At 33.7% G+C, this 21991-nt stretch overlaps 2 protein-coding genes across 2 annotated transcripts; one reads left to right on the forward strand and one right to left on the reverse strand.

Annotated features, from left to right (window-relative positions):
* Positions 1-731: 731 nt before the first annotated feature.
* On the reverse strand, positions 732-11199 carry LOC132552269 (syntaxin-7-like). Its single transcript, XM_060216424.1, has 11 exons — positions 11111-11199; positions 8948-9053; positions 7288-7353; positions 6765-6834; positions 6302-6389; positions 5869-5943; positions 5173-5250; positions 4550-4678; positions 4218-4290; positions 2988-3070; positions 732-1552 (listed from the first exon to the last, which is right to left on the reverse strand). Exons 2-11 carry the CDS (start codon positions 9033-9035, stop codon positions 1457-1459), a joined length of 846 nt encoding a protein of 281 aa, XP_060072407.1. The 5' UTR covers positions 9036-9053; positions 11111-11199; the 3' UTR covers positions 732-1456.
* Positions 11200-11482: 283 nt separating this feature from the next.
* Positions 11483-19629, forward strand: LOC132552239 (lipopolysaccharide-induced tumor necrosis factor-alpha factor homolog). The gene is made up of 4 exons (XM_060216389.1): positions 11483-11575; positions 14815-15029; positions 17238-17409; positions 17737-19629. Exons 2-4 carry the CDS (start codon positions 14834-14836, stop codon positions 17846-17848), a joined length of 480 nt encoding a protein of 159 aa, XP_060072372.1. The 5' UTR covers positions 11483-11575; positions 14815-14833; the 3' UTR covers positions 17849-19629.
* Positions 19630-21991: the final 2362 nt, after the last annotated feature.

Below are 21991 nucleotides of genomic sequence, written 5' to 3' on the forward strand. Positions count from 1 at the left end.
TCCATCTGTATTTTTTACCAATTTATATTGTCTTAGTCTTCCAATAAACAAAATAAGTGGTGTAATGAACCCTGAAGCTTCCCAAACACTATAGTCAACAGCTGACAGCATCACTACACCTTTATATTCAAGGTCAGCTTTTTCAGCTTCATTTGTAAAATGAAGAAATTCATTCTCAATCTTTGGTGTAAGATATGTAAGGCTGGAGGTAAAAATCTCATTTTGTGGCTTAAAACATCTTTCTCTTTAAATCTTTTTATCGTAGAAAGGAAATGCTGATTCATCATAAACTCAATTGATTATCAATTAAATCCTGTGAATGTGTTAATTGAGCCTTACCTAGTGTTATCTTGACTGAGATCATTTTGTAGAAATATCGGATCAGACATTCCTACATTAAATGGTTGAATTAAACGAGAGCACATGATAAGTATTTAAACAATGTTTACATAAAATCTTCTATTTGACCTGACTGGAATGTGTTGACATAATGGCAAACTCTTTAATCACTTAATTCTGTATGAATTGTATCAACCTGTCTATATTCATCATTATTTAGATTTGATTTTATAAACCAAAAGTACATATCCTATCATTATCTAGAATTTAATTTAAAAACCCCAAATACATAATCTTTCATTTTCTAGATTTTATTATGTAAACCCCAAATACATAATCTTTCATTATCTAGATTTTATTATGTAAACCCCAAATACATAATCTATCATTTTCTAGATTTTATTAAGTAGACCCAAATACATAATCTATTATTTTCTAGATTTTTTTTATGTAAACCCCAAATACATAATCTATTATTTTCTAGATTTTTTTTATGTAAACCCCAAATACATATCCTATCAATAATAAGATTTCATCAGATACACTCCAATACATATGCTATGGTTATCAAGGTTTTATTATATAACACTATACACATCTAGATTTTACTGTGTGTGGCAATAATAAATTTTACAATTGACCTGGTTTATGTTCATATATATTTAATTGATCTAAGAGGTGGTCTTTGATGTAGTCACATAATCATTAACATACCTACAGATTAAATCATATCACAGTTTTATAGCATGACAGATTGGTCCACAATTCTGTATAACCTTGTAATCAACAGTTCGTTTCCTGGAAAGAATTGGGTCACAATATGACACAACAACACGCTAGACAAACTGTCAACATCTGTCTAATGACATACACTGTTTCAGTATGTTTAGTGAAACAAACAGGAGGGGTTGGGGTAGGATCAGGACTTTCTACAGCTGTGTACAATCTTCTGTATTCTTCTCATTGTAGCGTGATACCTTATATTGCTAAATTAATGACCAGTTACACCATTCAGTATGTATAGGATACTGAAGGTCCCTATAAAAAGACAGTCACCAGCTTCAGTTTGTTTCCCTTGCTGCCCAACGTCTGTTTTATGTGATTCACCACTAGGATATCATTTTTTCACCGATGTATAAATGATGATAGCCACCACAGCTGCTACCACTACTAGAATCACCACTAAAATACACATTTTCTTCCGAGACTTTTTCTGAAACCAAAACAAACAAATTCTTTAAGTAATGTTTATAAGACTTTGGGGTGTGTTATGATAGTACTTCTATTTGAAGGATTGTAATAGCTCAGTCAGTAGAACATGACCTTTGCAACTACATGTGACGATCTGAAGTGTGTGGTTCCACATTCCAAACTCAGGAAAATTTGTTTTACTGGAAAATGAGAAAAGCAAAGTGTGTGGTTCCACATTGGATAAGTGAGGCAGCCATCAGCTACTACAAAAAGACCCCATCTCCAAACGTATCTGGGTAACGGCAGGAAAACAAATTCTTAGAAGTGATAATATTTTTGTTTGCTAAGTTTATTGTTGGATAAGTCATTTTGAGGTGGAGTCTCATTGTAGTTGGTAAAGTCTACCACACTGAACATCATGAGGAAGGTCCACAACATTATCCAAAGCAATTAGGAAAGAGTGCCTTTCCTAAAGACATGACTACAACAGCGTCACTAATTAAGGATCCTTCAGTCCTTATCACAAACACTGATGTAGCAATGGTTGAGGAAAGGAATTAAAAATTACATGGAAGAAGAGATGTATGGTGTAGATATCAAAAGAATGGCAACGTACATCATGACAACAATGGTATGTTTACCAGTAAGTAGACTGTATGTAGCATAAATATCCTGGAGAATATGAATTTCATCATGGAGGACTTCTAGACAAGAGATTGGGGTGCAAATGCTCTATATTAAGCTACCTCCAAACTTTTACTCAGTCAACATTTTTTGGTTAAGAAAGGTGGCTGATTTGAGTGAAATTTTGTCAATCACTCCACCCACAGATAATGAATCAAACTTTAAATGTTATTCTTGTCATCAACAAATATTTCATAACAATTTCCAAAGTGACAAGTACCTATCAGATATTGTGTATGTGACTTACATTCCTGATATTCTGTAGCCTTACATAAGTGACTTACACACCTGATATTCTGTAGCCTTATCTACATATGTGATTTACCTATCTGATATTCTGAAGTCTTACATATGTGATTTACATATCTGATATTCTGAAGTCTTACATATGTGACTTACCTATCTGATATTCTGAAGTCTTACATATGTGATTTACATATCTGATATTCTGAAGTCTTACATATGTGACTTACCTATCTGATATTCTGAAGTCTTACATATGTGACTTACATACCTGATATTCTGTAGTATTACATATGTGACATACATATCTGATATTCTGAAGCCTTATATATGTGACTTACATATCTGATATTCTGAAGTCTTACATATGTGACTTACATATCTGATATTCTGAAGCCTTATATATGTGACTTACATATCTGATATTCTGAAGCCTTATATATGTGACTAACATATCAGATATTATGTAGTCTTACATATGTGACTTACATACCTGATATTCTGAAGACTTACATATGTGACATACATACCTGATATTCTGAAGCCTTGCCTAAGTGGGCTGTGCCCTGTTCTACATTGCCGTATGCCCGTTCTACATTAGCTTCAATAGAATCTGTAAAAGAATACACATAATCACAAATTGTTTTTCGAATCATTGGAATGTTGCATTCAGAAATATTTCACCAACCAAAACCATCTTGTTACGCATGATTCATGTCATGAAATTCTGTCCGTAGAATAAATGGTGAAGAATCAGGAATAAAACAAATGTTCACCTGCCACCTTTTTTTATCATTAGTCAATTCCAACAGGAGTAAGGCAAAGCTCCCCATTATTGGTCTTAATGTTTTTGTGAAAATCTTAATTGAAATTCTTGATTTAACTGATGTAAATCTGGAAAACATTAATGGACAATAATGAAATCAGAACTTAACATGTATAATTATTAAAATGCAACTATAAACCAAATTACATTTTGTTATCTGTATCTGTTGTAATTATAAAATAGAAGAGTGATGTTTGGAGTAAATTGATTGGGAATACAGGGACTGTATCTTTGAGGCAGAGGGAATTATACATAAGGATGTCATAAGAAGACTTATTACAACTGTAAAGTTTTAAAAGACCATCACCATCAACAGCTACAATCATCAAGGTCTAGTAATAAAAATGAAAAGCAGAGAAATTTTAAAATTTACGTGGTCTTCTGGACAAAGTCTTAATAAGGGTGTATTTAGCAGATAGATCTATTGTTAAAAATTTCTATATCTGTTACATAAACTCTTATCTCTCATTCTGCCACATTATTATAAACTACATAAATGAATATCACCTGTTATAATATTTTTAGGGAGTCAATTTTTCTATACTTTACATATGGTAAGAGTAGTACTTACTAGTTATCACATATACAGTAAACAAGTCTATTAAGCCAACTGTAAGTTTTCTACTCACTGTCTAATCAGTTTCTCATGGAATAGCTTTTATGACGATTACTCAATACTTCTCAACTGAATTAAAACTTTCTAAACCTTTTTTACTTTAAATGTTATTGATAAAAACTATCATGATAGCTTTTATCTAGTTTTTTCTGCTGTCAGCATATATAGATATTTCTGAAGAGAACTTTCATGCACATGGAATGATATAGAAAGTAGATTTGTAAAATTTTGTAGATCTCCACTGAGCAACAAATCAAATCAAGGAGAAAGTGAATGAAATACACTTATTGGATAAGTAGAGACATATAGGTCACTTACCTACTGCTTCTCCTTGTTCATGGATCATCACATTTAAATCTTTGAAAATCTCATTCACATCTAACACATCAGCCTGCATAAAAAAAACAATAAAAACCATTAGTCTACAGATAATCTTTTGCAATTGCTTGGAAGAAAAGAAAACTGCTTACCTAGAAATTTTAAAGGTTGAAAAATGTTTCTTGCAACATGACAATTTTTTTCATTGCAACATGGGGCATGATTTCTTACATGTAAATGTGTTTTCCAAAAGAGCACTGAAAACATTTAGGTTTCCAGTATAAAATAAAGTTATTCTATCAAATGACAGTTATCGCATCAAAACACTTGACCTCTAACTGTCGTATTCTTTCTTCTCGCTCGCTGATCAATGCCAAGTCATCCTCAATGATTTGTCCTTGGGCCTGAAGTTCTTCTCTCCTTCTCTCCTGCTCCACAAAGGCGGTCTTATCATCACCATCCTGTCATTATCATACAAAACCATTAGTCCACAAGTTCTAAAGATTACAAACAGGGTTCTCATGAAAAAAAGTTGATGATAATGCAGCATTATAGCAGTAAATATTTCTGTATAAAAGGACATTTTTGAAAACTTTCAAAGAAACATTGTTTATCCCATGCATAGAATGTAATCATATAAAAAAAAATCTATAAAGTAGACTGGTGACAAGGAATACAAGTCATTATATTGTCATAATATAAGCCTTCATCTCTAAGCTATATATTTGAATTGAATTTCAAATATGCAGTTGCCATAGCAACTTAAATCCTGTAAACTTGTAGAATGCTCATTATCTATATGTTTGTACTTGGTTAGATTTTCACTCAATATGATTTGCCTAAATTAAGAGTAAAGCGTTATTTTCTGAAATTAAACCTTGTAATGCATACTTTATAATATTGATATTAAAGCTTTATTCAGAAAATTTAGGAAGCCCTAAAGAGATCAACTTACATCGAACCCTCCATCAAACATGCCTTGTGGTTTGGGTGTAGATAACTTCACAGATGTCTTCACTTTTTCTGCAGCATTCTAGTAAAAGCATTAAATGCAAAGCGTACGGTATTTGTAATAATTGTTCTTTGTGGTAATAGCTACCAGAAGTATGACATACTTAATCAACAACCCTTGTACCACAATAGTTCTGTACTGTTGAAGAACATAAAACACAGGCAAGACCAGCTTTATCACACTACCACACATTTCCTTTAGGTTTATACGTCTATACTGAATATATTTTCCTAAATTATGATCATTAAGGAAATTTGTATGTAACATTCTGATGACTACTATGTCACCTTCATCAGACAAATAACAAGGAAATTGTATGTGAGCACAGTGTATGCAGTGTATAAAATGATAGTAAAATTGACAGAAGTTTTCTAATGTAACCATGTTCAATAAACAAGTAGTTAACATCTCCAGAAAACAGCTTACCAATACTGAAAAAATACTTGTCAAATGTTTGAACCATGCCACTGTTTTAAATACAAGAGGCCCATAGGGTCTGTATCTGTCACCTGGCCAAACTGATTCCTCTTCACCCAAGAATGCTTCACACCAAATTTGGTCATAATCCAATCGTACCTACAGGAGCAGAATTCTAAAGAATTTGCTATGTTGTCCCTATGGGACCCTGCCTTGACTTACCTTCTGTAGAGTTGTAAACCGTCGAACAGCTTCTTCAAAATCTGTCTGCAATCTATCTATTTTAAACTTTTGTTGCTGAAACGAAAAACAGTGATATCATAATGTTGTCTACCATGAACTCAACAAATTTTTCTAAGGATTTCAAATTTTGCTACAGCAATAGGACTGAACACCAGCTACAAATCATGTCATGTGTTGAAAACAAACATGATGGTATATTACAAAGAGATAAACTAGATCAGTTTCAATTGCTGATATTTACTGATGTTATAATGATGTAAAGAACATATATAAGTCCTACAAATGAATGTCTACATCAGCTAGACATATAACAATGTTTTAAGTCGCAGTAAAGTTTTAATCTCTTGATGGCAACATTATGTCTATCAACACATATCCCAAATACCTTGACACCCAGCTATGTAGGACTTACCCTTTCTAGATGTCTCATAGAAGCCAGTGTCTTCATGAGCTTGGTTGTTTCCTGTACAATTCGTTTTGTTTTCTGTGATGTATCATGTCTGAAGTTAAGAGAGATAGTGTGATTTCCTGAAAATCATATTTCTCTAAAATATCATTCCACTATCAGTCCAGATGATTACAACAGACAGCTATGAAACAGAGGAGAGTAGGGATCACATATGATCTCATGAAGATGAATATAAGGTATTGCACTTTTCCTGAAAGCCTAGGGGGCCAACATGGTACAGATTCTGACTTAAAGTCAAGAGGTGGGCAATGAAATAGCATTGGTCAGTAATTTTATATAACAGCAATAGAGAAGGGTGGCAAGAACCAGATATGGGTTTATTTCTCTATTAATTAGGTAGTAAAAGATTATTATCTGTATTCAAATACGGTTAGAGTAGGAAAGACAGAATAAGCTTAAGACTTACATCCTATCTCTCAGCTGAACACTATCTCGGTCTGTTCCAATAATCTTCATGGCTCTCTCTAGTGAATTGGCTACATAAAAAGATATTTTCAGCCAATAAACTTGTTTGAAAATGTAGCACAGATTTTGCACTGATGTCTACTTAAAACAACACGTTAATTGTCTATTCACAAAGTCAAATTATTGTTGACATAAGAACAATGTTTTCAAAGCATCTTAACTGCAAAAAGATATGGCCTGCAGTAGTAGTGATGAAACAGATTAGACAAACATTAACAATAATATGTGAAGTACCTGTTCTTTTGCTACATATTTATTTTATTAGTACCCTTAAGTAAGAGACAAAAAAGGGTATCAGAATACTCCACATTTTCATAAAGGAGTGAGTTCTAGACCTACTCAAGACATTTCAAAATGTCTAATGTCTCTTGTTGTGGATACAGGATATTAATGCTCACGTACAATATAAATGTGGTATACTGTAGGCCTGTAGGTATGTATTTTAATGGTGTGTCAATACTTACCACCACTGTTGATGTTGCTGATGTTTCCACTGACTTGTTCACATGTATCGGAGTAGCGAGACACATCTAGAAAACAATTATCATCAGAAATAAGGAATTCAAGATTTAACAAAATGTAGGTAGGAAACAATGAAACTTATTATGGAAAGGTTTCAAGCATAACACATGGTTAACGAAACTTAAACATAAAACATGTTAACACTATGTCTATCCCTAAAGATGTATAATTAGAAAAATATCTTTACGCTTAGATACAATTTAGATACCAGTAATAATATCTATTTTTAAACAAAATTCAAAATGACAATGTAACACAGGTCATTTTTCATCTCAATGCCTCCGCTAGGAATCGAACCCAGGATCCCTGGCTTACTAGTCTGACGCTCAACCAATCCAGCTAAAGAGCTCTCTCTAGCTGAGTGGTATCTACTTTCAAACCTCCATTTATGCATCCTATTTTCAGATCAGACCTTCAGCATATTGTTAATTCTACTGCATTAATCTATTTATTGTTCATATTTATTTATTGAAATTTTAAATTATATGCAGATGTACTTGCTAGACAAACAGACATGACAGGTGTTTGTCAGATTTATTGATCTGTAAAATGTAACTTGAGAATCTTCCAGGTATATAGAAAAATATTCTTCACTAATAGGTGATTGAATTACAGATGTAAATACAAATTCTGATCTTATCAGCATTTGAACATGACTAAAAGCCTTCATCATATGTACAAATACTGTAACTCATGTCGGTTTCCCTTATTGGTATGCAATAAAAGCACTGACAAATATCGAAGGTGATTCTCTTGAAAGATGCATAGCTGAGATAAAAATGTGTGAAACATATTAGATTCTTTAATGATTAGAAACATGATGTAGAAAGTAAATAGTTGTCATTATGGCACAGTGCACCTGTGCAGTAATTAGGATTGTACCGTGTGAACATTGAAATATTCTTTTACAACTTATAATTCTTCACTGGTTTAAACATGATTTACTAAAGTTATCCTGAAATAAGCCCAGGGTAGGGGGAAGGCAATATACAAATCCTGACTCAAAGTCAGAGCCTGGAGTTACTGCAGAACAATGAAATAGCATTGGTTTGGTATGCCACTTACAGCAAGGTGTCATATGATGTATCCATTTACAGGTCTAGATTAGGCACCATTTAAAACACGATGTCTACATGTACTTCCTTAATGTCATATTATCAGTGACATATAACCCTTTCTACCTACCTAGTAATAGACTATGTTAGGTATATATCATAAAAAAACATGCCGTTTGAATATCCACATGAAATCACTGAAATCAGTGTTTATAAACTTTTCATGTACAATCAATAATGTAATTGATGATTTATAAATAAAACACCAATCAGCCGAGTCGTTATATACATTACAAGTTTCTAGTCCGTACTTAAAGTATAACATTGTTTACCTGGTAGGCATAGATATTTACAGGTAAACCATGTCTACATGGCTATACTAACTTCACCTGGTACTATAAAAGTTATGCATGACTATACTAGCTCGACCCTTGACTATATTTATACATAAGTTTAATAACTTGATCGATGGCCATAACAGTTATCCATGTACATGGCTTCACTAACTTGGCCTGTGACTATGGCATTTATACAAGACTATACTAACTTGGCCTGTCACTATAATCTGTGTGGTCGGGATCATCTCTGTACTGCCGCACAGTAGAACCATAGCTTGGAAAGTCATTTGAAGCCATTGTTGAAGTTTAATGTCTCTGAAAAATAAAAGTTATACATCAACGGGTGTTAATCATATTTAGACACAAAACAGTAAAAATGCAAAATAATACAATTATTTCCTACATAGTGATACAAAAAGTTTTCTAAACTTCCCATGCAGTCCTTACATACATCAGCCTAAGCTATAGCTATACGTCTAAACTATAGATAAACCACTACTGACTCTATGTTTCCATAGTCAACTTTTGGAATATTCACAACAGGAACATCAATAATCAACATCCATAAACAGCATCAGCAGAAAGTATGTGCCGTAATAAGAACAACAAGTTAAAGCTCTAAAATCTTGACGTGGCCTCATGCAACAGACTTCAGTTTCAGTAGATGATGTACAAAGTTGTCCTTGACACCATTTACATCTGACCAATAATTTAAATTTGGGTTGAAGTGCTGTATCACTGACTTCTGAAAACAGCTTGGTGCAAGTTGATAAGACTATTATCTACTATACCAACAGACAATACTTATTCCTTCTATCCATAGTGAGGAGAAGTGCAACTTTTCACAACATGAAAAAATCTTTTGATTCCTTTTGCCCTTGCATCAACATGGTATATCTGACAGTCTTTCAAACAAAAAGGCCATCATGGATAGTTTCTACCTCCTGATATGCTCAAACAGTGTTATATATTCACAGGAATATTTTCAATGGAAAATTAAGTACTTTAAAGAATTAATGGTCACATGTTGACTAGAAAGTACACTTATTTACATCTTTATTTATCACAAATCTGGATATTTATTTTCTTCATAATTTATCACCATCAGAAATCATTCTTCCATAATAACAAAAGGAGTACATTAATTATGTACAAGACAGACTGCTATGTGTATAGCTTTAGAGTCAGGAAAACAGTGTGCATATATAGTCCTTGTAGTATATGTTGTCCCTCAAGGGTATAACAATCATATACAATGTACAACCACCTGAGGCAACAATTTTTTTTTACAAAAAACAGAAGAGAACTTCAACCCTACATGGGAAATATCTAGTCTTCAAGTGGTAGATTCATAGAACTTACTCCAGAATTTGGAGTCTAAAAGTTGTATATATAGGCACTGATACAAGGTACTGTTTAAGTTTTACCTAGTTTAAACTGTCCAAAGGATAACAGCCAGTTATCAGTATAAAATGTACCAGAATTAGCTGACAACAGCTAACCATTGCCATCTAAGATGAAATATCAGGTAACAGGAACTTGTAATCCTTACAATTACAACTAACAGTGACAGAGTGAATTTACTTAAAGAAGTTACCCCCAGAAGCTACTGATGGAGTAATGAAAAACATCCTCTCGTCGCTACAACCTTTCCATCACTAGTTTGACACTACCATTGACTAATGGTAAATTGTAATGAGCTGAGGCTAGTAAGGCATGTTTACTCAACTTCTACACTATACAGGAAGAAATGCCACTATAGATTAATTATGATTCAATGCTTTGGCTAAGGATCCAACCAAGGATATCTGGCTTATCAGTGTTCAACCTAACGAGAATTTCTCAATAGTCAAACAATACATCACAGCTAGCATTTAGCTGCCGGTTACAATAATGAGATTAATATCCAGATCATGTGGTACCAATGCCCCTTCTTTGAAGACACCAAGGATTTGGATGCACAATTAGCATTAATTCATACAAGCAGTTGTCATAACAACACCACTTTATCAACAACCTTCCAGCAAAATGATTTTCCCTATTAACCAATGCGTGTATATATATATATATAACTTTCAACTCCCCATTTTCCACCAACTCTAAATGAGGTGTCGTGCACCAGCAATAAGAATCACGTGCACCGAACGTTTTACGTGTGCTTGAAATTATACTACACGTGTTTTTATATAAACCCACTTATGCATATTTATCCACATATTATTCTTGAGATCTATTTTCATGTGACTATTATATCAGATTATGTCTTACTTCCCACAACGTCAGTTACCGATTTCCTGTGTAAAATCATCACAGTTAGATTCATAGCAAGTTAAAAATAGATCAACAGCATTGTCAGACAATGAAGTTGTTACCTTTTCAAGACTGCAGCTCATAAAATAACCAATCTCGACAATTAGTCACCAAATACTTCAAGTTTGTCGTCTCATTTAGCTTACTCGAAGTATACCTATGTTTTCTCATGTGACCGGAAGTTTCGCAAGAGTGAGTGTTCTTGACCCAGCGTAAGGATATCTATCGAACGTCCGATCGATTTCGAAACCGATGATTTTTTATTTAGATAAATAATGTAATTTTGCTTATATATCATTAAATTAATTTACTTTTAAACATTGAGATTCTTTGCAATAAAGTACCATTGCATCTCATATCACCGTACTAACATACGTCGCACTGTCTGATTTTTTTAATTTACCGATTTGAATACTTCCGCCATAGGTAAACCGGTCGAGTTCGATTACGTCATTGGCATGTGACAATTGGCAAACAAAACAGAAACTTGACTGGATTTTAACGATAGAAGAGGTTATTGTCATCACGTAAGTATTAAAACGACATGTCGTTTACAGGAGATCAAACGACTTGATTTAGATATAATAAACATATACTGATGAAGTGCTTTACATTTCGATTCAGCACGAAGTTACACCTGTATCTCAGGTATCAGGTCTTGTTGATATGTCATTCAGTCATTGGTTGCGTGTAATCTGCAACTTGACTCTGTGTACCTGTCATTTAATGTTTTATGTTCATCATGAAATAGTTTGTCTGTGCCTAGTTTAGGAGTATAGGTTAGTGGTATGAGTCCTGGTTGTAACACCAGCGGTAGAGAAATATATTGATACACATAAGATAGTAAGTATTGATAAACAGTTGTTATCAGCTTTAGGAAACACGTCAACATATACATTATCCATCTGTTCAGGGAAATTTACAGCCGGAACTTATCTCAAAATTTTGTCCATATTTTAATTAAAAAAAAATGTTTCCTGGTGTTGATCACTGTTGAGAATAAGGACAGGCTTCGATAGAATAGTACACTGTCATTTAAAATGACGGTAAATAAACAGAAACAAATTAATTATTGAAAACATTTCACAAGCACTTGACTCACTCAGAACAAATTACGCACAGATATAGGCTCTATCAATGAAAAAATACTTTCAGCACTTCATTGTCAAAGCACTAAATCACAATTCTTTAGTAAACAAGCCCAATAATTTGTCTCTCTCAGAATTGTGGGGATCAGATTTCATAAAAAAATTCATACTTGTTTGACCGTTTTGTTTTTATTGTTCTTAAAGATGCATGCTATCAAGTTAAATGTTTTAATGACCTGTGTAAACATGCTATTTGTTTAACAAATAGGTAAGTCACTGCTAAAGGATGGTGACACTAATTAAGAAGTCAACTTTTGATTGGATAATTAACTGTTAATCAATTGCCAGATACCAAGACCAAGTGTTGTGTGTATGATGGATCGTTATGCCTTGATTAGCCAAGTGTTATGCACAGATCACTTTCTGCTTTGTTAATGTGTTGACCGATTTTGTCAGAAGATATGCCAATGTTTTGACAAAAATTAATTTCAAGACAATGAATTACTTTTCCCTTACTCTACAATTGAATGGGCTGAAAAGTCACATTGACCCAAACAATATTTTGACTCAATGATATCCATCCAAACTAAAATTACAAAGATATAGAAGGAAACAAATTTGGGACTTGGAAATTATTTGAGTCAAATGTAATTTCAACTCAAGAGATTTCGAAACAACAAGTTTCAACTGTTCATTGATCTATATCACACTACACATTCTTGGGTCAATAAGACATCAATAAAAATCTCAATTAGCACATTATGTGGTTTGTGCATATGGCAGCATATTTCTGCTGCATCATGTCAAGGAAAACCACATATTTGTGTATGATTTGCAACCTAGCTTCTTAAATGCAACTTTGCATTTCTTGTGTGTGTCAGGTTCCAAAGCTGCCAGAATTCAATTTTAGCTCACCAGGTCCGAAGAAAAGGTGAGCTTGTGCCATATCATGGGGTCTGTTGTCTGTCTGTAACCCTGGTAAATACTAGCCTCACTATACTGCTTGGCTTGTGAAAACTTCTCTTTAGCTCGATCAGTTGAGCATCAGACTAGTAAGCCAGAGGTCCTGGGTTTGAGACCTAGCAGAGGCATTGAAATAAATAGTGACCTATGCTACATGTAATTTTTTATTTAAAATCACTAGTACTAGTCACGAAGGAGTGTTTAGATTTTGACCAAATTTGGTAAGAAGAATATTGGGAAGAGAAACCAAGTTTGTTGAAATATTGGGTCTTGGCCCTCCGGGGCTTAAGAGGCAGGGCAGGGCCCAAAAGGGAAAATTCCGCGAGTCCTTTGAAATCTGTCTTCTTCTGTGGAAATGCTTGTTTTTTACCAAAATTTGATATAAGTATTCTTGGGTGAAAGGAAATCAATTTTGTTTTAACAGTGCATCTGGGATGGGAGGAATATGTGCCCAATAGGGGAAATAGAGTAAATTCTTTAAAATCATATTCTTTCTAGAGTAATGATTGAACTTTGAACCCAAATATCAGTCTGAATAAAAGTATTCTTAGGTGAAGGGAAATCATTTTCTTATAAACAGTTGGTTTCTACTTCCTGGAGCAGGAGGGGCAGGGTCCATCCAACAACAGAAATTCTTTAAAATTCTACACCTCTTGTAGAATTCTACTTCTCCTGTAGGAATGATTTGATTCTGTCTCAGTTGATCTGAAGCATGAATGTAGTTGACTCCCTAGGGACTGAGGGCCAGGACTCAATGGGAAAATAAGTGGTTAGTGTGTTGTGTGCTTAGTTATTCAGAATTCCTTTTCCTTTAGTTTAGATAAAGCAATTTTTGCTAAGCAAAGCCAGGTGAACAATGCAGACTTTATTTGCTTCTCGTTTATTTTTAAGTATTTTCAATAACAACATTCTATGCCAACAAAAGTGATAAATACAATTTGGGTAACTTATTTGTAAAATTAATAAATTCTATATATAAGCATGCTTTTATTTTCAAAATTTTGACATATTTGCAAACATGATTAGTTCTTGGAAAATAATAACATCCCTCTATATTCCACCCTTCTGTTAAGAAATAACTAGATGAGAATCTGGGGATTCATTCATATTTTAATCTAGTCAAGATAGCTTAATATATCAGCCTTGTAGAAACTCAATGAGACTTGTCAGTGTGTCAAAATCCTGTTACTCCTTTGATATCTCTCTGAGGTGTGGATCAACATGAAAAATTATACATGGTGACTATACATGAACCATGCTAAAAAAATTCATTAGACATTATGTAATTTCAAATTTCAATAACTAGTAAATTGACCTGTGCATGCTGAGGAAACAGATACTGTTTCGTTATGAATTTGTATCAAATACACTCCCACAAGGCACAAATACAATTCAACTTTAATGCTTTGAGGTATTTCAATCTTTATGTTATATCTTGTCAAGCATAACTGCTTAGCTTTAAATCTCAATAAAGTCATTGTTTTGGGCTCATGAAAACAGAAATTTATATTCAACATTTGTAAAAATCTCCACTGATTGTCTGAAGTTTTGAAACTTGATATTTATTGGCATTTTAACTTCAGAAGACCAATTTCCATTTTCATGGGCCAAAATAGCAGCCTTTTAAGCACTTTTACTTTCATACTGTTTGAAAATTATTCTCATTTTAAACAAAACATATTAGTTGTATAATTTGTAAATGAATATATTTTCAGTAACAGTTAATCTGCAAAAATGACTGAAAAGACTGGAAATGTGCCTCCACCTTCATATCAAACTATTCCACAACCCGGGGAAGCTTCTCCTGCTTATCCCAACGAACCTCCACCAAAGTATGAAGCACCTCAAGGTGGCTACCAACAGGCACCCCAGCCAACAGAGTACCCAGCCCAGGGAACATATCCCCAGACTCAGGGATACCCATCTCAAGGTAAGGCGTTAAATTGTGTCATAGCGTATGTACCAAATCGAGAGATTGTATCCCCAGACACAGGGAGTGCAAGGTAAGTCGTTAAATTGTGTCACAGCATATGTACCATGCCTAGAGAATGTATCCCTAGACACTGGGAGTGCAAGGTAAGGCATTAAATTGTGTCACAGCATATGTACCAAGTCTAGAGAATGTATCCCCAGACACAGAGAGTGCAAGGTAAGGCGATTAATTGTGTCATAGCGCATGTATGAAGCCTAGAGAATGTATCCCCAGACACAGGGAGTGCAAAGTAAGACCATAAATTTTGTGACAGCATATGAAACTGAGGAATTGTATACCTGAATACCTTAACCAAGGCAAGATGTTAAAAGTATTTCAATATTCCCAGACTCGGGAAAGACAAGGCATAATGTTATTTAGATTGTGTCACATATGTTATTGACTCTTTAAACAGGTAGAATATTGATCACAAGTAGTTGTCTGGTATGTTACCTCTATTTTAATTTTAACAGAGTGTTGCCTTAGTAACATGTCCTTGTCCCAATAAAACTTATTATATTGATAATTTTTCATCACTAATAACTATTTTGCATTTCAGATTGACTAATTAATGAAAAAAGTGCTTTAAGTTGTTATTATTCAGATAACCGAAATGAAGTTACAAGGATTTTACTGGATCTGATCATTTCTACTTTCTGTTTTGGAATAGTTGTAAACACTTGTGAAATTTTATATGCAGAGTCAAAGAACATCTGATGCATATTTCTTTCACTGAGGTTAGAGGACCTGCTAAATTGCTGAATATCAATATGTGGTTTATGTCGTGATATGATTTCCTGGTGTCTGGATTAAATCTTTTGAAGGATTATTTTAATTTGATATGCAAATGTTTGTCAGAATTCTAGCTGTTTCATTCCTTGAAGGATTCTCATCAAACTTCATATTCATAAAACAACAAAATATCTAGAAAATATTTAGTTTAATAGTTGTTGGGTCAAGGTCATTGTTACTGTTTTCAGAAAGCCATTGTAAGCATTCTTGTGGCTTCATTCTTTGAGTGATCCTCAAAAAACATTACACTCTTATGAAGTTTCAAAATGTCTTGGATGAGTTTGAGTTTAATGGTTGTTGGGTCAAGGCCAAGGTCACTGTTACTTAAAATAGATAATTATTGTCATAGTGGCTTCATTCCTTGAGGAATTCTTATAAAATTTACTGGTACACACTTATTTGGAATTAAAATATCAAATCTTGGATTCAGGGTTGTTGGCTAAAGATCACTGTTGCTGTTTTAAGAAAATCATTGTCAGCATTCTAGTAGCCACACTTATTGAGAGATTTTTATGAAATTTCCCCAAATTTACAAGAAACAGCACCATCTGTATATGTCATTACAGTGTAACAGCTTGTGAGGGACAGTAGGGGACATGTATTGCTTTAGTAATTACTTAGAATGCTGACATTGTTCTTTCAATATTTTTTGTCTATGGAAGAGGTCAATATACATTTCAATGTATCAGAATTGGGATTTATTATCCGCTCAACTGACTGACTGTGCTGAAGAAAAATCTCTGTATCTAAGTGCTGTATTGAGGCTAGTAAAAACCTTAAGTTTCCAGGTATCACACCTACATGTATGTCTATATGTATTATACCTTCATGTATGCCTATATATATTATACCTTCATGTATGCCTATATATATTATACCTTCATGTATGCCTATATGTATTATACCTTCATGTATGCCTATATATATTATACCTACATGTATGCCTATATATATTATACCTTCATGTATGCCTATATATATTATACCTTCATGTATGCCTATATGTATTATACCTTCATGTATGCCTATATGTATTATACCTTCATGTATGCCTGTATGTATTACACCTATATTTATTATACCTTCATGTATGCCTATATATATATGATACCTACATGTATGCCTATATATATATTATACCTTCATATATGCCTGTATGTATTATACATACATGTATGCCTATATAACTTAGAGTCCCGTCATAGGTGCTTATATGACACAGGACTTATTTTTTATTTATTTCAATGCTTCTACTAGGGATCGGAACTTGCAATCAGAATTACTAGTCTTGGCACTTAACCAAGAATCAAGAATTGGATTTCCATCTACTTTTCAATTAATTTACTCAAGTGGTTAAATTTTGCTGGGTTTCAGGACAGCCAGTGTATATGGCACAGCCAACCTATGTGGTACAGCCTCGGGTTGGATTTGGACCTGATTCTCAACCGATGCAATGTCCACATTGTCATGCTCAAATAAGCACCAGTCTGGACTATGAAGCAGGTGCTCTCACCTGGTTGTCAGCAGGTGTTCTCTGTGTTTTTGGGTAAGTATATCTGATACTATTTTCCATGTAATAGTATATGTTTACATGTAAAAGGTTTCAGAACAAATTTATTTACCTTTGTTTGTAAAAACTGCAGAAAGTTGTGGAACTAATTCCATCTGAATATCCATTTTGTTCTCGAACTCAAAACATTTTTTTTTATATTTTTTAGAAACTACTGACTCAAACTTGTTCTTTTAGCACAATTTAGGATTTATATGAAGAATCACAAAATCGGTGCGCTTAAGAAGTTGATGCTATAGGGGAAAATAAATTGAACACCATTTTTTAGAAAAGCATTTAATTTGTATCTGTGTTTTGTAACAGGTGTTGGCTTGGATGTTGTTTGATTCCATTCTGCATCAATGATTTGTCTGACGTCCAGCACAAATGCCCCAACTGCAACAAACTGGTTGGTGTGTACCGAAAGCTGTCTTAAGCCTGCATATTGAGAAAAATGGACCACCCGTGTCTTTTTTATGACGGTTATTTGGCTTTGAATATACACATTACAGAGTGTGACATCTTGGCTGAATTAGAAAATTTGTTATATGTTTTAATCATGATTAGATAACTAGTGGTTATGAAAAATGTTGACATGTGGAAATGGATTTTTTTAAAAACTAGATAAGCAGAATCAAATATTTAAATTTTGCCTAAATAGTGAAGCTGACATTTACTTGTGAAAATCCATAATACTGGAAATCGATGTAAATATTATTAAATCAAAGTCATGATTGCAATTGTTATTAGTTTTTCATGTGTACATATATACACTTTCTTGTTTTCTGTTTGGAAAATACTTAGTCTAAGTGCCAGGTGAATTATGAAAAATTATGTCTTCTCAATTATATTCATAATAATCATTTATGCTAGAATTTATGAAGTGAAATTAGTCAGCATAAAAGAGGATTGTAAGGAACTAATTCCATCAATGATAAAAACTAGTCACTTTCATATTAAGTGTATATTCCTATATCTTCCCTCTAATATGCAAAGCCAGTTTTTTTGTACTTAGTAAAAAATAATATGTGTTTCTAAATTTTCCAGCATTAATGTATCAAGGAATTTGTCAATAATGTCAAAGTTTCTGTTCTAACACTTCAATGTAGCAAGATTTTGATATTTCCATTAGTCAAAATTTAGCAAGATTTTTATTTTCAAAAATTTTGTAACATTAATCAGGCACAAAAAAGTACATTGTATTCAACTGTTTAGGTTTCAGGTTTCAATTTTGAATACTCAATGTGCTGTGCTGAAGTTTACTGTAAAAGACGAGGTTTGCAGTGATGTTTTAATGACTCATAGCATTGTATGTAAACTTGCTATTAGAATCAAAAGATAATTTTAGACATTTCAAACTTTGTCTTACAAAAGTTTCAAGCTGTGATATTTTTCAAGAAAAATTTCAGATGGTCAGAGTAAATGTATTGATTTAACATTAACATCATAGAAGTATATAGGTAATAATGTAACATGCAGGACTGTTAAAAAATTTCATTATAAAATACCATCTTATAAGGTTGTCAAAAAATTCCTTTAGGGTTTAGGGTAAGTGATTTATATGGAGTAGTAAATACATTGTTATACAGTTGTATACTCTTGTAATGTGATAATGTCTACCCCAATTTTTGTAAGAGAAGAAGCTGTTATGAACTGATCACTAAAATACTAATACATCCATAGAAACATAATTAACAGCAGATGTTTCTCCTTAACACCGGGAAGTTCGGAAATGTTGACTTTAATGTCCGGTATCTACTCGCCATGATATTGCTGTTATTGACTACAACTGCAGCTAGTCCAGATCCTAAAGGTCATGCTAACTTGATGAATAGAGTTGATTATGTTGATTATGCCTTGAAAATAAAAGATATGCAAGATTATATGACTTAACTGCAGAGATTGTGGTATCCATTTTTTTTCAGATTTATTTATACCTTTCAATTTAGATGTGTATTTAAAAACTTTTAAACAAGTCAAATGTCAGTTTTATCAAAACTTTATTTATTTTAAATACATTATATACATTTTATTCTTTAGTGTTAGAAATCACTCTTGGGCTGCTTAGTTGTGTACTTAACACGCTGATGAAGTACTGGCTTCATTATGTTGTCTAATATCAATTTGTAATTCACAGAAAATTGTTATGATTGATTTTGTTATACTATTACTGAAATATCATAATTATTTTGTAATAAAAAAAATTGTTTTCCTTTGTGTGTCGTGTTTGTGCCTTTTTTTTACCAAACCATCATCAGATGGGCTATCCGAGTCAACCTTCGACCTTTGTCCAGCATCTGCTTTTTAAACAGCATTTGTTATCACTATGTCTTGAGAAGTGCTCAGCTAGATGGATCATTATAAAATTCCATATATATAGGTTCCACTTGGCCTCTAGGTTGTTCATCCAGAATTGGATTTATCATATGGTTAATGTTCCTGTCAGTACAACAAAGAACTCCGAGAAAAGAAGGAAAAATGTCAGAATTGAAAAAAAAATTATTAAGATTAATGATAGACACCCAGATCCCGCCATCTTAAACAAAATTTTCCATCTCTGTTAAACAATTTTTAACTGAAAATCAGTGGTAATGTTAAAGAAAAGGTGACAGCAAAGTGTTGTTATATTTCGGCCTGGTAAAAAGGTTAAACGTGATGGTTAAGTTTGACATTTTGTAACCTGATTGCGTGATCATGGTATTCCTGAACACAATCTGTTCTCAAGTTCTGTCTGAGTGATTTAAATGGCACAGATGGTCCTGTCTAGATTAATTGTTTCATATTTTTCAGGCTGGTTTGAAAAATCCAAGGTGGCCACTATCATGAAAATCCCATTAAAACTTCTTTGCCATTAAGCTAAAAAATTTGTGGCGAAATTAACTTGACTTGACATAGTTTGTAACTGAACAAAACTCTGAGTTTGAACAATCAAAAAACAAATTCAATATCTTTAACTTTCACCTGTTGAATTTAGCTCAGACTTGTCTGAATGGAATGACAAAGAAATTAGTTGGTGTGACAGTTAAGATGGCAACCATTTATGAAAATTTATTTTATACTTCTTCACTATATCACAGCGAAAATATTTTGAACCTGATATCAAGATAGTGCTGGTTTTAGTAATCTTTGGCACACAAAATATTAGATAATCTGATGGAAACTTACTAAGAGCAAATTAAGCATAAATACTACTGAAATTTAGAATTGTTTTAATTATTTCATGCACATTCCTTACTAATACCTCTATTGCAGTACCCTGGTCTTTAATGATAAAGATTAAAGTATGTATTTGTGAGTCTTTTCACCATCAAACAACTTCAGGTTCATAAGATTTGTATGTAGCATGTTTAGGTAGAGGGCTATCAAGACTATACATTCAAAATCTTAAACAATTTCTTTTTAGATGTCAAGAATTAGGATATTTGACCAACAGCATGCTATGATTTATGGGTATCAAATTTGTTCAAATAAATGAACTTGACCCACTTTCAATGTCACAGGGAGTAACTGACCAGATATCACTAGATCATCTCTTTACAGCATTGTTTAAGAATGGAATAATCATGGTCCACTGACAAGAAATTGACCATCAAACATGAGTAGGACAGTTTATCTACATTAATTTGCACCAATGTATGGTCTACTCAGATGTATGATTTGTTTATGAATGGGATTTACTGTATGGAAATACATTAACAATTTCTAATAAAATGTTCTAAAGAAATTGGGACACCACAATGCTGGATGGAAGGTAGGTAATTTTAGATATGAAGATGAACAATACTTGCAGGTGTTGAAAATGAGAATGCTGTCAAAGCTGTAAATCTGCTTCAAAATCCATCAAATCAGTTCAAATGGATGCTGAAAGTCTCTTAAGGAAATGCAAGACTATATTTTGATGGGAACTGCCTCAACCTGTCAATGGTGTAATTGGTTGGAGGTGGGGCACCTTCACCTGTCAATGGTGTGATTGGTTGGAGGTGGGGCACCTTAACCTGTCAATGGTGTAATTGGTTGGAGGTGGGGTGCCTCAACCTGTCAATGGTGTAATTGGTTGGAGGTGGGGCACCTTCACCTGTCAATGGTGTGATTGGTTGGAGGTGGGGCACCTTCACCTGTCAATGGTGTAATTGGTTGGAGGTGGGGCACCTTCACCTGTCAATGGTGTGATTGGTTGGAGGTGGGGCACCTTAACCTGTCAATGGTGTAATTGGTTGGAGGTGGGGCACCTTAACCTGTCAATGGTAAAGCTGGTTGGAGGTGGGGTGCCTAAGCATGTCAATGGTATAACTGGTTGTAGGTGGGGCACCTTAACCTGTCAATGGTATAGCTGGTTGGAGGTGGGGCACCTTAACCTGTCAATGGTATAGCTGGTTTGAGGTGGGGTGCCTTAACCAGTCAATGGTATAGCTGGTTGGAGGTGGGGTGCCTTAACATGTCAATGGTATAACTGGTTGGAGGTGGGGTGCCTTAACCTGTCAATTGTGAAATTGGTTGGAGGTTGGGTGGCTTAACCTGTCAATTGTGTAATTGGTTGGAGGTTCTGTGGCTTAACCTGTCAATGGTATAGCTGGTTGGA

The sequence above is a fragment of the Ylistrum balloti genome, unplaced genomic scaffold, assembly GCF_031769215.1.
Source record: "Ylistrum balloti isolate Yb309-2 unplaced genomic scaffold, AGI_CSIRO_Ybal_v1 Utg370242, whole genome shotgun sequence".
NCBI lineage: Eukaryota > Metazoa > Mollusca > Bivalvia > Pectinida > Pectinidae > Ylistrum > Ylistrum balloti.